The 15,431-nt window shown below is 46.9% G+C and overlaps 2 protein-coding genes across 2 annotated transcripts in view; one reads left to right on the top strand and one right to left on the bottom strand.

The window, feature by feature from the left end:
• Nucleotides 1-3,982: 3,982 nt before the first annotated feature.
• Nucleotides 3,983-13,262, bottom strand: LOC112109567 (myosin light chain kinase family member 4-like). The gene is made up of 2 exons (XM_024204138.1): nucleotides 13,226-13,262; nucleotides 3,983-4,295 (listed from the first exon to the last, which is right to left on the bottom strand). The coding sequence occupies exons 1-2, from the start codon at nucleotides 13,228-13,230 to the stop codon at nucleotides 3,983-3,985; spliced, it is 318 nt and encodes a 105-aa protein (XP_024059906.1). The 5' UTR covers nucleotides 13,231-13,262.
• Nucleotides 13,263-13,497: 235 nt separating this feature from the next.
• The window catches only part of WRNIP1 (WRN helicase interacting protein 1), a gene marked incomplete at its 3' end in the record, with an annotated part of 28,197 nt that continues 26,263 nt past the window's right edge, over nucleotides 13,498-15,431 (top strand). Inside the window, exon 1 of the mRNA XM_024204048.2 lies at nucleotides 13,498-14,207. Within this exon, the coding sequence (XP_024059816.2) occupies nucleotides 13,626-14,207 (582 nt within the window). The remainder of the gene's footprint in view (nucleotides 14,208-15,431) is intronic.

Genomic DNA, 15,431 nt, shown 5'->3' with positions numbered 1-15,431 from the left:
ACTGCTTTGCATCATCCGGGCATTGCGATCTCAACCCATAATTCCAATGGGCGCCGGAGACTCCGGGAACTGTGGGATAGGTACCATAGTGCAATGCGCCGGAAGTCGACGCTAGCCTCGGTACTGTGGACGCGGTCCGCCGACTTCATGCACTTAGAGCATTTTAGGTGGGGACACACACAATCGGCTGCATACAACCGGTTTCTATAAAACCGGCTTCCATAAATCCGACCTAATTTTGTAGTGTAGACATAGCCTGAGGGTGAAATTCAATGGGCCAGGATGTCATCTTGTAATTGGAGCAGTCTGAAGTCAACCAAGATAATCAGGCAGGGTTGAACTTGACTGTGATAGACTAAAGTAATCAGGCTATCAGTTAACTCCAAAATTCTTGAACTCTGGTGGCATAAATAATTGCCAGGCTATAGCTGGTCTTCAGATACAGAAATAGTTTGGAGGGCCAAATTCTGCCTGACGGCAGTTGCGCAGCTTTAACTGAAGTCAATGGGAGCTACTGTACACGCATCCAAGGGCAGAATTTGAGCCATAGGTAGAAATGGAGGGCAATAGAACATTCTGCATATAAAACTCTGATCACAAAACTACCCTTTTTTTCTTCTGGTTAACTCTCATGCTTTCGGTCTTTTCTTCTTTGGTAGCTCGATGTTCTTTAATTTAAACCCATATAGTTGCAAAAATAATAGGAAGGGCCTGTTCTGAACTGTGGATCAGAGGGAACAAAAATATATTCAAAGAACAGAGAAAGAAAATCTAATTTGCCATAACAACCCTTTTTGTATTCAGTTAGTAATTTTTCATCTCTCCCAGGATCTGAAGAAGAGTGCCATCCACCACAGCTCTCTCCCAGTGATTTTCTTTGAGTTATTACACATAACTGAACTTGCAGCACAGTGATTTGTTTTCCATTGTTCTAATGGTTCCTTGGGTGTTTGTATTCAGATTAGGCTTTTGGTTTTTATAAAATATACGTAATATTGAAAATAAGATAAGCTCCTCCTGTTTGTTTATTTTAGAAAAGTAACATCTCTAGAAAGACAGCTATTTCCGGGGGGGTGGGGGGGAGAGGGGGCGGAAGGAGAGGGGAAGAGGAAGGGGAGAGAGTGTATTTTCTTCTATAATTCTGTCCAATTAGCCTCTGATAACATTTACCTTTCAAGTGAACACATCTTTTATAAATATTCTGAATATTGTACATTTCCCCCCATAACCTCACTGGTATATTTTCTGGGCTTGGTATTGCTCCCACTGAAATGAATAGGAGGTTTGCCATTGAATCCAACCTGAGTGAGATCCCACTCACTGAAATTAAGTCTACACTCCCACTCCTCGCTTTTCCCTGCACACCCACCCATTCCTGCAAGGGAATTTGTTCCTTCCTCCTCTCATTGTATAATATAATAAAACTATGTTCATGTTCAACAGACTAGGGGATAAAGCTAAAGGCTTTTATATACAGGGCTCACTTTTTTTCCTATACCTACACCCTGGCTTAGGCCCAATCAGTTCAGCAAAACTTTTAGGCATTAAATTTAACCACATGCCTATGTGCTGTGCTGAACTAGGATCTGGGTGTTTTGCCAACGACTTTTATGTGAGTTAATTTGGGACCAGTATTAGGAAAAACATAATTCAAGCTTATGTATTTGGAATTCTTGGCTCAAGAAAGATGGTAGAATGTCATTAGAACTGAATTATACTACCTTTTAGCTTGAGCGAGATTGTTCTTTTGACTAGACTGTTGGGCTAGAGTAGGAGGACACAACCTTGCTTCTGCACTTACTCCTTTTCCTCCTGGAGGCCTGCAGTCAGTCACACCTCTTCCTATGAGCCTCAAAAGTTTTTTGCACAGGTTCCAGCAACACTTCTAACAAAGCATTAACTCTTGAAACATATCAAAGTTGATGAAGTTGGAATCAATGATTAATGGAGGTTCCCCTCAACCCCCGCCCAAGAAATGGGAAACAAGCTTGCAATCACCCAGACTACTACCTGCTATATGCAGGAAGGCACAGAAACTCTAGGGCTGTGTATTGCTAAGGAGAAGATTTGGTTTTGATTCCTTTTTTGACACACACACTCACAGGCCACTAGGAAGGAAAGAGTGCTTAGCAATGACAGTGGCCACCCAGTTAATTAAAGCAAGTTCTTTAGTTCCAAGTTATTATAACAATCTTGGCAACTAGTTTTACCCTTGAGCAATATTTTACTTGTATTGCCTGGGCAATTTGTAAAACATATATATATTACCAGCAACAAACTTAAAATGCCAATTTAGAATGGACAACCTGCTTGCAATAAACTGAGGATGCTAGACATGTTGGGTTTACTGTAGTACTGGCTATCAGTTCATCCTGCCCTCCTGTTCCTGCCTGCTACATTTTTGTTACATGGCTGTGGATTGAAATGAATGAGAATCTTCAGAACAACAGGAAATCTCTTCATTCCAAATCCCTGCAGATAAGAATGTTGCAACAGGCAGAAAGAATGGATGGGGTGGGGTGCATGTCAACAATACTGGTTTCTGCTTCCGCACTCCAGCCAGGGCCAGCTTTAGGAACTGCAGGGTCCGATTCGAATACCCGGCGGCAGTCCAGGTCTTCGGCAGCACTTCGGTGGCGGGGGGTCTTTCACTTGCTCCGGGTCTTCCGCGGCACTGAAGGACCCCCGCCGCGGAAGTGCCGCCGAAGACCCAGACCGCTGCCGGGTGAGTAAAAAATTAAAAAGGTGCCTAAGGCGCAGGGCCCTCTTAGGCGCGGGGCCCGATTCCGGGGAATCAGCCTAAAGCCGGCCCTGACTCCAGCCCAATAATTGTGACTTTAATACTGACACAACCCTCATTTTGGGGAGTTAGTAGATTCCCCTCCGCCCCCACACAAAAACTAAACAAAAAAACAACAACCCACCACCCAGAAAATAGCCTTTTAGTTATGGGGACTAGTAGCTTTGACAATGCTGTTTTACTATAACGTTTGAATCCTATGTAGAGACCCAGAAATGTGTCAGAAGAGTCTTGATTTTACCTTGAAATTGACTGGAAATGCATTTTACACATGATAGGGTTTTTTTGTAATACATAGATTATTTTCTTTTTAAAAATGACTAACAACAGTAGCAGCACATTTAATAGTAAAATAATTATTTCCCCAAAATATATCATGATGAAAATAATGATTAAAATAATTAAAAACTAAATTTCTTGGTGTTTGAATATAAAAGCAAAATATCTCAGAATAACTTTAAAATTAAACAAATGCCTATAACCTTTGAGTATCTGAATATTTACATTTCCCTGAACTCTACTCTCACAGATTAAAAACTAAAATGTATGTAATTTTTCACAAACTGGTGTGTAAACAAATAATTTCTCACTGCACTGGTTCTAAGTACTGCTCCCTAACTATTGTCTGAATTACAGGTCAGTGGAGTCAGTAGCTTCTCTGGCTTTTCCCCTTAGTACAATTTAATGATGTCAGGAAATATTTTATTCTTTCAAACAACCTGAAAGGAGAATTTAGCTGAACATGGAACCATCTTTCTGCACAAAACCTGTACGCTATGGGCCTGCTTCTGCTCCTGTGGAAGTCAATAAGCTCCCACCAACTTCAATCATGCAGGATCACCTCCTATGATGTTAAGACATTTGTTGAGCTTTAACTAAGTGGCATGGAAAGATGTACATATTTTTCAAAAAAATATTCCAGAATTTTCTAACTTGGGAATCTGCTAAACTTGAGGGGCTACTAAATCCACATTTAAATAAGCAGCCTGCTTTTTCAGAGGTGCTGAATTCTCACAACTCCCATGAGTCTTCTGAAAATCAGGCAATGTGCCTAAATACAGATTTAATTGCCTAAACTTTAGGCACCCAAGTTCAAAAATCTCTCAAAACTACAGTAACTGCATTATATTTTAATGGAAAATATGAAAAATAGCATGGCAAGTGAAATTTCACTGTATTAAGCTATACATATGTGGGAAGCAGAGGAGGGAGTGTAATATCTCTGTAGTTGGTTACCTCTTTATCTTCTGTGCCAGGCTCTGGTTCACTGATTCTTTCTTCCCAAAAGCTTCTCACCCTCTCCACCTTTTCCAAACACTGAAAAAAAGCCACTTTGCCTAGTTTGGTACTGCTGTACTGTGTATTGATTTCTTCCATCCTGTTAATCTTAAATAGCTTTGTGTCGTACCCAATAAAGTTACCATCTTGATCTCTCTCCAGCTTGGTTTCATAAATCAGTGAATACTCACGATGTTTGACATCTTCCTTTTCTTGTCTGTAATGAGGAGAAACAAATGAAACATTAACATGACTCTTGCATTTTTAGTTTAAAAACAAGTCAAATGTGCAATACAAATGTTATACTTTTTTCCTCTTAAAATCTGTGGGGGTATTTTTTTGTAGCTATAACTAGCTAGGCTCAAAAAAGAAACATATTGCTGACATTAGTAACCTTTGCCTGTCTTAGGATACGTCTATACTACCCGCCGGATTGGCGGGTAGTGTTCGATGTATCGGGGATTGATTTATCACGTCTCATCTAGACGCAATAAATCGATCCCCGAATCGACGCCCGTATTCCACCTCGCCAAGAGGAGTAAGTGGAGTCGATAGGGGCGCCCCGGCGGTCGACTTGCCGCCATGAGGACGGCCAGGTAAATCGAACTAAGATACTTCGACTTCAGCTACGCGAATAGCGTAGCTGAAGTTGCGTATTTTAATTCGAAACAAACAACCCCCCTCCCCAGTGTAGCCCAGGCCTTAGATATCATTACCAGTTTTTTAATGACTTAGGAACCTAAAGGCTTGATTTCACAGGGAAATTGACTAGAATAGCTATTGCACATTAAGCTATTCTGCAATAGCTATTCCAAAGCGCACTAATTTTTCTGGAATAAAGTGACTTTTATTCTAGAATAATGTCCACACAGGGAGCTATGCCGGTCAACTTCCCTGTGTAGACAAGCTCTAAATTCCATTTTCACATCTGTATAAAAATGTGTTGCACTCACACATTGAAAAAATGTCTCGTAGTACTACAGATTTTGATGGGGAGCAATGGAATCTAACATTTCAGTAGTAAAGGAAAGGGACTCTCAATTTATTTTAGACCTAAAATCTAAAGTGAATAAAATGTTTGAATTATTTTTGTAAGCCTTGTCTAGTAGTGATGTAAATCCAAATACAACAGCATCGTGCTAGCTCATGAGCACAGGAAAGCTGAAACAGACCAATCCAGTTGCATTGTTTATTGCTTGCATTTTGCTCAAACTGGACAAACACCATAAATTATACAAAGTAAATTAGAAGTTAATTATTCTTTCACTGTTATTAGTAACATAGATAAGTATTTTTGTATAATATAGGATTACGTAAGTAATTAAATATGTGATTTTCATCTGGGCACTTTCCCTTTAAATAGAAAAATTAAATGTCAAAGCATTTAAACTAGGCTGTGTTAGGTCAGCATATCTTCCAGTTGACCTTGCCCCAGCCATTCCTGGAACAGTGCCTTGTTGCTGTGTTGTGACTCCCCAGTGCAGGAAAGAGATTCTTGGAGCCTTTTTCCTCTGCAAACAGCAGCGAGGCTAACAGAGGGAGTTTGACTGGGATCTGTCCGAGAGGAGCAGGGCCATCCCTAGCTATTCTGGGGCCCTACACAGCCCCCTGTGGGGTGTGTGTGGGGCCCCAGGCCTCTGCGGGGGTGTGGGGGGCTGGCTTGGGGGGCAGGAGGGAACCACCCCCCAGCACTCACCGGTGGCATGGCTGGGGTTGGGTCTCTGCACCCCTCAGGGGAGTGAGGGCGGGCCTGGGGTGGAGCAGAGGCGGGAAGAGGCAGGGCTGGGGCGGGGAAGGGGTGGGGGTTTTGGTGAAGGGGTGGGGTGGGGGCGTGGCTGGGGCGGGAAGAGGCAGGACTGGGGCGGAGCAGAGGTGGGGGCCATGGGGAAGAGCCAGAGCAGGGGCTGGAGCAGCACGCATCTGCGCAGGGCACCAGGAAATTTGGTGCCTCAAGTTTCCTGGTGCCCTAGGCAGCTGCGTACTTTGCGTATGGGTAAGGATGGCCCTGGAGAGGAGGTACGTTAAGTGCTGCATTGGGGGGCTGTGTTGGTGAGTATCTGAGTGTCTGTTGCGGGGACAGTTTGTCCGTGTGCTTGATTGTTTGAAAAGTGTGAATTGGGAATGCTTTGTTCCAGGTGAGCCTTGAGTGGGCCTGATTGTTATAAAAAGGCAGCCAGTTGCGAACCAGCGGAGAGGCGAACAGAGGGATTTTGACTGGGAGTTCACCTGGGGAGAGCCCACTGAGGCTTTCATCTTGCAGGCTTCTCTGAGTTGTTACTGCAACAGCTGAGGAAGCTCTTAGAAGGAAGGTAATATGGATGGTGAGTGATCAGCTGTTGAGACCTGAACAGGATGTGCCATGTTTGTCTTTCTTCCACAGGACAGAAGCGACTTTGTCTGTACAAAGCTGATCTCCATATTGGAAGAGAAGGTTCAAGGTCTGGAGAAACAAGTATCAACCCTGCGTTGCATAAGAGAAAATTAAGATTTCCTGGACAGATGTCAGGATATGCTTCTATGGGCACAACATTCTGAGGAATCAGAGCAGGCTGCGCAGTGGGGACAGAAGGATGGTGAAGAAAATTGGCAGCATGTGACCTCCAGAAGAAGAAAGAGGAGCATCCATGTACCAGCAATGCAGATACAGGTGAGCAACTGTTTTCATGTTCTCTCCACAGGTACTAATGCGGAGAGTGGACTAGACGATACATCTGAGGAAAGGGAGCAGGAGGAGACTCCACTGATTGGAAGGCATGAGATGCACTGTCCTAGGGATGGGGGTTCCCCACGACCACCACTCCCAAGAGAAGGAGGCAGGTGGTGATGGTCGGGGACTCCCTCCTAAGAAGGACTGAGTCATCTATCTGCTGTCCCAACCGGGAAAACCGAGAAGTGTGCTGCTTGCCTGGAGCTAGAATTCACGATGTGACAGAGAGACTGCCGAGACTCATCAAGCCCTTGGATCACTACCCCTTCCTGCTTCTCCATGTGGGCATCAATGATACTGCCAAGAATGACCTTGAGCGGATCACTGCAGACTACGTGGCTCTGGGAAGAAGGATAAAGGCATTTGAGGCACAAGTGGTGTTCTCACCCACACTCCCTGTGGAAGGAAAAGGCCCAGGTAGAGACCGTCAAATCGTGGAAGTCAATGAATGGCTACACAGGTGGTGTCAGAGAGAAGGCTTTGGATTCTTTGACCATGGGATGGTGTTCCAAGAAGAAGAATTGCTAGGCAGAGAGGGGCTCCACCTAACGAAGAGAGGGAAGAGCATCTTCGCAAGCAGGCTGGCTAACCTAGTGAGGAGGTTTTTAAACTAGGTTCACCGGGGGAAGGAGACCAAAGCCCTGAGGTAAGTGGGGAAATGGGATCCTGGGACGAAGCACGAGCAGGAGAGCGCAAGAGGGGAGGACTCCTTTCTCATACTGAGAAAGCAGGACAATCAGTGAGTTATCTTAAGTGCCTATACACAAAGGCAAGAAGCCTGAGAAACAAACAGGGAGAACTGGAAGTCCTGGCACAGTCAAGGAATTATGATGTGATTGGAATAACAGAGACTTGGTGGGATAACTCACATGACTGGAGTACTGTCATGGATAGATATAAACTGTTCGGGAAGGACAAGCAGGGCAGAAAAGGTGGGGGAGTTGCATTGTATGTAAGAGAGCAGTATGACTGCTCAGAGCTCTAGTATGAAACTGCAGAAAAACCTGAGAGTCTCTGGATTAAGTTTAGAAGTGAGAGCAACAAGGGTGATGTCGTGGTGGGAGTCTGCTATAGACCACCAGACCAGGGGGATGAGGTTGACAAGGCTTTCTTCAGGCAACTAACAGAAGTTACTAGATCACAGGCCCTGGTTCTCATGGGGGACTTCAATCACCCCGATATCTGCTGGGAGAGCAATATAGCAGTGCACAGACAACCCAGGAAGTTTTTGGAAAGTGTAGGGGAAAATTTCCTGGTGCAAGTGCTGGAGGAACCAACTAGGGGCAGAGCTCTTCTTGACCTGCTGCTCACAAACAGGGAAGAATTAGTAGGGGAAGCAAAAGTGGATGGGAACCTGGGAGGCAGTGACCATGACATGGTCGAGTTCAGGATCCTGACACAAGAAAGGAAGGAGAGCAGCAGAATACGGAGCCTGGACTTCAGAAAAGCAGACTTTGACTCCCTCAGGGAACTGATGGGCAGGATCCCTTGGGAGAATAATATGAGGGGGAAAGGAGAGCTGGCTGTATTTTAAAGAATCCTTATTGAGGTTGCAGGAACAAACCATCCCGATGTGTAGAAAGAATAGTAAATATGGCAGGTGACCAGCTTGGCTTAACAGCGAAATCCTTGCTGATCTTAAACACAAAAAAGCTTACAAGAAGTGGAAGCTTGGACAAATGACCAGGGAGGAGTATACAAATATTGCTCAGGCATGCGGGAGTGAAATCAGAAAGGCTAAATCACACTTGGAGTTGCAGCTAGCAAGGGATTTTAAGAGTAACAAGAAGGGTTTCTTCAGGTATGTTAGCAACAAGAAGAAAGTCAAGGAAAGTGTGGGCCCCTTACTGAATGTGGGAGGCAAATTAGTGACAAAGAAAGTGGAAAAAGCTAACGTACTCAATGCTTTTTTTGCCTCTGTCTTCGCAAAGAAGGTCAGCTCCCAGACTACTGCACTGGGCAGCACAGTATAGGGAGGAGGTGACCGGCCCTCTGTGGAGAAAGAAGTGGTTCAGGACTATTTAGAAAAGCTGGACAAGCACAAGTCCGTTGGGCCAGATGCACTGCATCCGAGGGTGCTAAAGGAGTTGGTGGATATGATTGCAGAGCCATTGGCCATTATCTTTGAAAACTCATGGCAATCGGGGGAGGTCCCGAATGACTGGAAAAAGGCTAATGTAGTGCCCATCTTTAAAAAAGGAAAGGAGGAGGATCTGGGGAACTACAGGCCAGTCAGCCTCACCTCAGTCCCTGGAAAAATCATGGAGCAGGTCCTCAAGGAATCAATTTTGAAGCACTTTGAGGAGAGGAAAGTGATCAGGAACAGTCAGCATGGATTCACCAAGGGCAAGTCATGCCTGACTAACCTAGTTTTATGATGAGATAACTGGCTCTGTGGAAAGCAGTGGATGTGTTATTCCTTGACTTTAGCAAAGCTTTTGATACGGTCTCCCACAGTATTCTTGCCAGCAAGTTAAAGAAGTATGGGTTGGATGAATGGACTATAAGGTGGATAGAAAGCTGGCTAGATCATCGGGCTCAACGGGTAGTGGTCAATGGCTCCATGTCTAGTTGGCAGCTGGTATCAAGCGAAGTGCCCCAAGGTTCAGTCCTGGGGCTGGTTTTGTTCAATATCTTCATTAATGATCTGGAGGATGGCGTGGATTGCACCCTCAGCAAGTTTGCAGATGACACTAAACTGGGAGGAGTGGTAGATATGCTGGAGGGTAGGGATAGGATACAGAGGGACCTAGACAAATTAGAGGATTTGGGCCAAAAGAAATCTCATGAGGTTCAACAAGGATAAGTGCAGAGTCCTTCACTTAGGACGGAAGAATCCCATGCACTACTACAGACTAGGGACTGAGTGGCTAGGCAGCAGTTCTGCAGAAAAGGACCTAGAGGTTACAGTGGACGAGAAGCTGGATATGAGTCAACAGTGTGCCTTTGTTGCCAAGAAGGCTAATGGCATTTTGGGCTGTATAAGTAGGAGAATTGCCAGCAGATTGAGGGACGTGATCATTCCCCTCTATTCGGCATTGGTGAGGTCTCATCTAGAGTACTGGGTCCAGTTTTGGGCCCCACACTACAAGAAGGATGTGGAAAAACTGGAAAGAGTCCAGCGGAGGGCAACAAAAATTATTAGGGGTCTGGAGCGCATGACTTATGAGGAGAGGCTGAGGGAACTGGGATTATTTAATCTGCAGAAGAGAAGAATGAGGGGGGATTTGACAAAGCCCTGGCTGGGATGATTTAGTGGGGAATTAGTCCTGCTTTGAGCAGGAGGTTGGACTAGATGACCTCCTGAGGTCCCTTCCAACCCTGATAGTCTATCATTAGCTACTTCAGCTGGTATATTCCAGAACTGAATTTAACCCACAAAATATTTTGAAGATCTCTTTAAGCAAGTGTGTGGAGAAAAATATTTAAAAGCTGTTAGACAAACGACAGGCTGTAATCCAGGTAAAAATAATCCCATAGTTCCCATTACTCAGAGACTCTGAAATGCTTTTGGACAATACAGCTGCGAAGAGTGCTTCCTACTGTGAGGTGGAAGTACCCCAATGGCAATAGAAAGCCTAAGTAGGCTCTCTGTAATCACTTAAAGACCACATCCTTCCCCAGCTCATGATCACCAAATGTGGCAATCTGTCTCATGAGAGTGACATGTCCTAATGAAAAGGGCACATTTTTCCCTAGATGACTGATGTTCAATCAGCTGGGGAAAATGTTAAAGGGGTGACAAGCCTAAAGATGCTGTGATCCTCCTGGCTCATGGCTGTGTTTTAGAATCATAGGACTGGAAGGGACCTTGAGAGTTCATCTACTCCAGTCCCCTGCACGCATGGCAGGACTAAGTATTATCTAGACCATTCCTGACAGCTATTTGTCTAACCTGCTCTTAAAAATATACTGCTTCCCCCCATCCACAAGGCTTGTTACCCTGTCAAAGAAAGCTATCAGGACTGTTATTCATCGCCTCATTATCTTCTAGATGTTTTCAAATTGATAGCTTAATTTGCTCCACTATCTTTCCTGGTACAGAGAGGCAGGTAGCAAGGAAAGAAAAGAAGAGGGGGGCCCACTGCCCACATGTTACTTCACTCCTCTCCATTATTATCTTAACATCTTCCTAAAACAACATGGTAAACAAGGGAAGGCTTCCAGGGTTCAAACAATTATGGAATTCAACAGCAGTGAGTGACCACCACTACAACACTGATAAATAGACAGCAAAGCACCCCAGCACTTTTTGGTAATCTGACGAAGCAGAAACCTGTGAGACTGGGCCTAGAGCCATCTGTTACCACAGAAACAGGATTAATCTGCCCTAAATCTACCTTGTAACTCTGTGGGCTGGGCTGTGTTGGTGAGAAGGGAGAAGATGGACCTAGAATTAAGTGTTGTGGAGCATGGCTCTCCAACTCATTCCTGAGGGGCTTTTCCTTTCAGTCTTCTTCAGTAGGCCAGCATTCCTCTTTGGCCAGGATAGTTTATCTCAGAGCTAACATTTGCTGTCTTCTTGGGCATACAAAGGCCTAAAGGCCACAGATATTTTCAACTGCACAGAGCCACAGACGCTCACATGATTATGTGGAAGAGGGGCATGTACACCTCTACCCCAATATAATGCGACCCGATATAACACAAATTCGGATATAACGCGGTAAAGCAGCGCTCCAGGGGGGCGGTGCTGCGCGCTCCGGCGGATCAAAGCAAGTTCGATATAATGCGGTTTCACCTATAACGCAGTAAGATTTTTTGGTTCCCAAGGACAGCGTTATATCGGGGTAGAGGTGTATAATGTTATCTCTATCATTTGCATAATAGCAACATATCCATAACCCAATTGAAATAAGGTAGTTTAGAGCTGGACAGGAATATAATATACAGGCACTGCTAAGAAAATGTATATCCTTTTTCTTTCTCAGTCTGTTTCTTTAGATTGTAAGCTCTTAAACTAGGACTTGCTTTACTCCATATTCTGTAATGTGCCTTCCAAACTTTTGGGCACTGTATTAATAATAATCTATAAGCCTTCATCATGAATTCAAAACAAAACTTCATCTGTTACCTTTTCTACATACTAGTATTTTGCCAGACACTTTCAAGATTTAAGTCAGAAGACAGGTACTATTACATAGTAGCCAGATTTGTTTACATTTCAGTACCCCAGCACAGTACATCTTTAACATTAGACTGACCTGGAAATTTACAAGATAGGAACAGTTATATAATAATGAATAATTAAAACTAAATGTATAATAGGAGGAAAAAACAATATAACCTGGAAAGATTTACCATTAGGTCAACTTTAGGTGATGAACTACGATGCTAACTGTACTAGTTATTATACTTTCCTATCTAGTTAAACCTATGCTATGTTTTGTATAATGTAGGATAATGGGAAGACTTTTTAAAAAAACTAACAACATTTCTGACTCTTCTTGGGGGGGAAAACAAACGTACAGGTATTTTGATAAATGGCCTGTGAATCTAAAAAAAGCAAACACACAGGGCCCAATTCTGATTTCACTTACACGAGTGTGAAATCAGAGAAACTCTATGAAGTTACACTTCACGATTTGCCCGCAGGAGTCAGGATTTACTTTTAAAATGTCTGAAGTGTGCAGCCGGAACTCAAGCTTTTGGTGAATTTCAATGTTGATATTATACATCTCAGGGATGTTTAATAAAGTTCATGATTTTTCACTGTTTGAAGGTGAGGTATGATAGTGAGTTTTATTGGTACAGGTATTAGTGGTAACAATGGTTATTGCTCAGAAGTGCATAGCATAATAAAAGAAAGGAAAGGGTGGAGATAAAAAAAAAGTGAGACGACTTGCATGTGCAAAGTTAAGCATGTGCACTTGTACAGATCAGGGCCTAAATCTGAGACAAATTATTACTAGAAATATTTCAATATGTGACAGTTTAAAAGACTGAGCTCTTTAAAAAAGGAACAAAAGAATTTTTTTAAGGATTCTGCTTACTAATTTTTCAAAATACTACTGAGTAGCATTAGGGACGGGCACCAGAAGCAACCCCAAATAAAATTATCTGGAATAAAAATATGTTTGAATACATTCAAATAATATGGATTTTCAGACACAACCCAACAATTCTTAAGACCCAGCAAAAAACCCCATCCTCGTTATAAAACTCTGGGCCATATTCCCTTGGGGGAAGCCATGTGTGTTGTACCAGGGACACCTCTGACCCATGGCCCAGCCCTGAAGAAGGCTAAGAGCTCTGTGCAGCTAGAAAGCCAACCTCTTTCACCAGCAGATATGTGAAAGGACACATAGCGAGCCATAGGTGCTGGAACTAGGGGTGCTGCCGCACCCTCCCTGGCTTGAAGTGGTTTCCATTATATATAGGGTTTACAGTTTGGTTCAATGGCTCTCAGCACCCCCAGTCCCCATTATACAAATTGTTACCGCATCCCTGCAGAGACGAGGCCCTCCGTGCAGTAAGTTTGCTAGGGAGCAGGTCTAAATAAATCGGGGAGAGAGAAGAACGTTAGTTACAACTTTCTGTCTCTCCTTTAGAGCAGGAAATAAGCGAAGCGAAGCTAACACATCTCCCCCCGCACAGCCGCAGGACTACACCTCCCGAAAGTCTACACGCTGCGGCAGCCTGCAGGAGGAGGACACGGCTGGTCATTTTCTTTTCCCGCGTGCGGAGCAGCGGCTGGGGGTGGAGGAAGGAATCTGCCTGCAGCTCTGAGCGAGGGGGGAGCATTTACCAGCTTCTAGCAAGGGAGGCCGCCTGTGGGTGGGGCCGGGGGAGACGGCTGCAGCAGCTGTTGCTCCGGCCCGAGCGGGGAGCCCCAGGGGCATGGAGGGGACCGGGGCGCAGCAAGACGCGCCGCTGGTGCGCTGCCCCGTGTGCCTGTGGGAGCTGCCCGCCGCGCACATCAATTCGCATCTGGACGGGTGCTTGCAGGACGCGGGGAGGGGCGGCGAGCCGGAGCGGAGCCCGCAGCCCTCCAGCAAGAAAATGCGCCTCTCCGGGCCCCCGGGGAAGAGTAGCGAGGAGGAGGAGCTGGAGGACGGGAGCGGCCTCGTCGCCCCCGTGTTCCCCCTGTTCCACAAGGGCCGGGCGGCTGCAGCCACCCCGGGAACTCCGGGCGGGGCCGCGGGGGCTCACAGGGGAGCTCCTGTTGCTGCTGCAGCCCGAGGCCAGGAGCGAGGGGCAGGGCCGGCTGCAAGCCCCGGGAGCCACGCGGCTGCCCTGAGCGGGGAGACCGTGGCCCAGAAGCTGGAGGGGAAGCCCCTGGCCGATAAGCTGCGGCCGGGCACCTTGGGGGACTACGTGGGGCAGGATCAGGTGCTGGGAGAACAGACCCTGCTGCGGTCCCTGCTGGAGGCCCACGAAATCCCCTCGCTCGTCCTCTGGGGGCCCCCTGGCTGTGGCAAGGTGAGTGGCGCTTGGGCGGCCCAAGGGAGCCCCTGCCTGAATGTCACTAGGCCGCACAGCCTCCTCCCCAGTGGTCAGCCCGTCTTCCACCGGGGCACCAGCACACTGACCCGGGCCTCACAAATCCCGACCAACAGTGAAGGGCGGGGCGCAGTTTTACCCAAACGCAGCTTCCCTCCCATCCTCTGTTCCTGCTCTGAATTTCTTTGCTCACCTGGTTAAATGAATACTGCACTAGGTAGGCAAAGTGCGGGAGGTAATATGTTTTATTGGACCAACTTCTGTTGTGAGAGAGACAAGCTTTTGAGCCACACAGAGCTCTTCTTCAGGTCTCTGTGGCTCCAAAACTTGTCTCTGTCCCCACCAGGGCCGGCTCCAGGCACCAGCCCACCAAGCTTGTGCTTGGGGCGGCACCTGGAGGGGGGCGGCGCGGCGCTCCGGCCCCCGGGGAGAGCGGGGCCACGGCCGGGCTCGCCGCCCTCCCCCCGGCGCTCTGGCCGCCCTCCCCCCTGGCACCCTCCCCCCGGCCGCTGGGGGGAGAGCGGCGAGCCCCGGGCCCTCTCGCCGCCCTGCCCCCTGCACTCTGGCCGCCGGGGGGAGAGCCGAGCCCCAGCCGGGGCTCGCCGCCCTCCCCCCGGCCGCCGGGGGGAGAGAGGAGCCCCCGCCGGGGCTCGCCGCCCTCCTCCTAGGGCTCCGGCCGCCCTCCCCCCCGGTGCCCTCCCCCCGGCCGCCGGGGGGAGAGCGGAGCCCCCGCTGGGGCTCGCCGCCCTCCCCCCTGGGCTCCGGCCGCCCTCCCCCCCCACCCCCCGCAGGGCGGGGAGGGCGTCCGGAGGCTTTTTTGCCTGGGGCGGCAAAAAAGCCAGAGCCGGCCCTGGTCCCCACCAGGGCTGCCCAGAGGGGAGGGGCAAGTGGGGCAATTTGCAGGAGCCCCCACGAGAGTTTTTCAGGGCCCATGGAGTGGGGTCCTTCACTTGCTCCGGGGGCCCCGGAAAACTCTCGTGGGGCCCGGGCCCCCGAATAGGGTTACCATACGTCCGGTTTTTCCCGGACATGTCCGGCTTTTCGGCAATCAGTATAGCAGATAAAGGTAAAATCATTTGGCACATCATCAAAATCTTATCAAAGCTTAAAAGACCTTAAAACATCTTGAGGGGGAAAAAAAGACTGCTCATCTTAAAATATTTATTTGTAACTTAAGCAATATAAATCAAAAACTATGTTTTG

Source organism: Terrapene carolina, unplaced genomic scaffold, assembly GCF_002925995.2.
Source record: "Terrapene carolina triunguis isolate 2854851 unplaced genomic scaffold, T_m_triunguis-2.0 Scaffold53, whole genome shotgun sequence".
In the NCBI taxonomy this organism is placed as follows: domain Eukaryota; kingdom Metazoa; phylum Chordata; order Testudines; family Emydidae; genus Terrapene; species Terrapene triunguis.
Note: the sequence above shows the minus strand (reverse complement) of the source record. Positions and strands in the feature narration are given on the sequence as shown.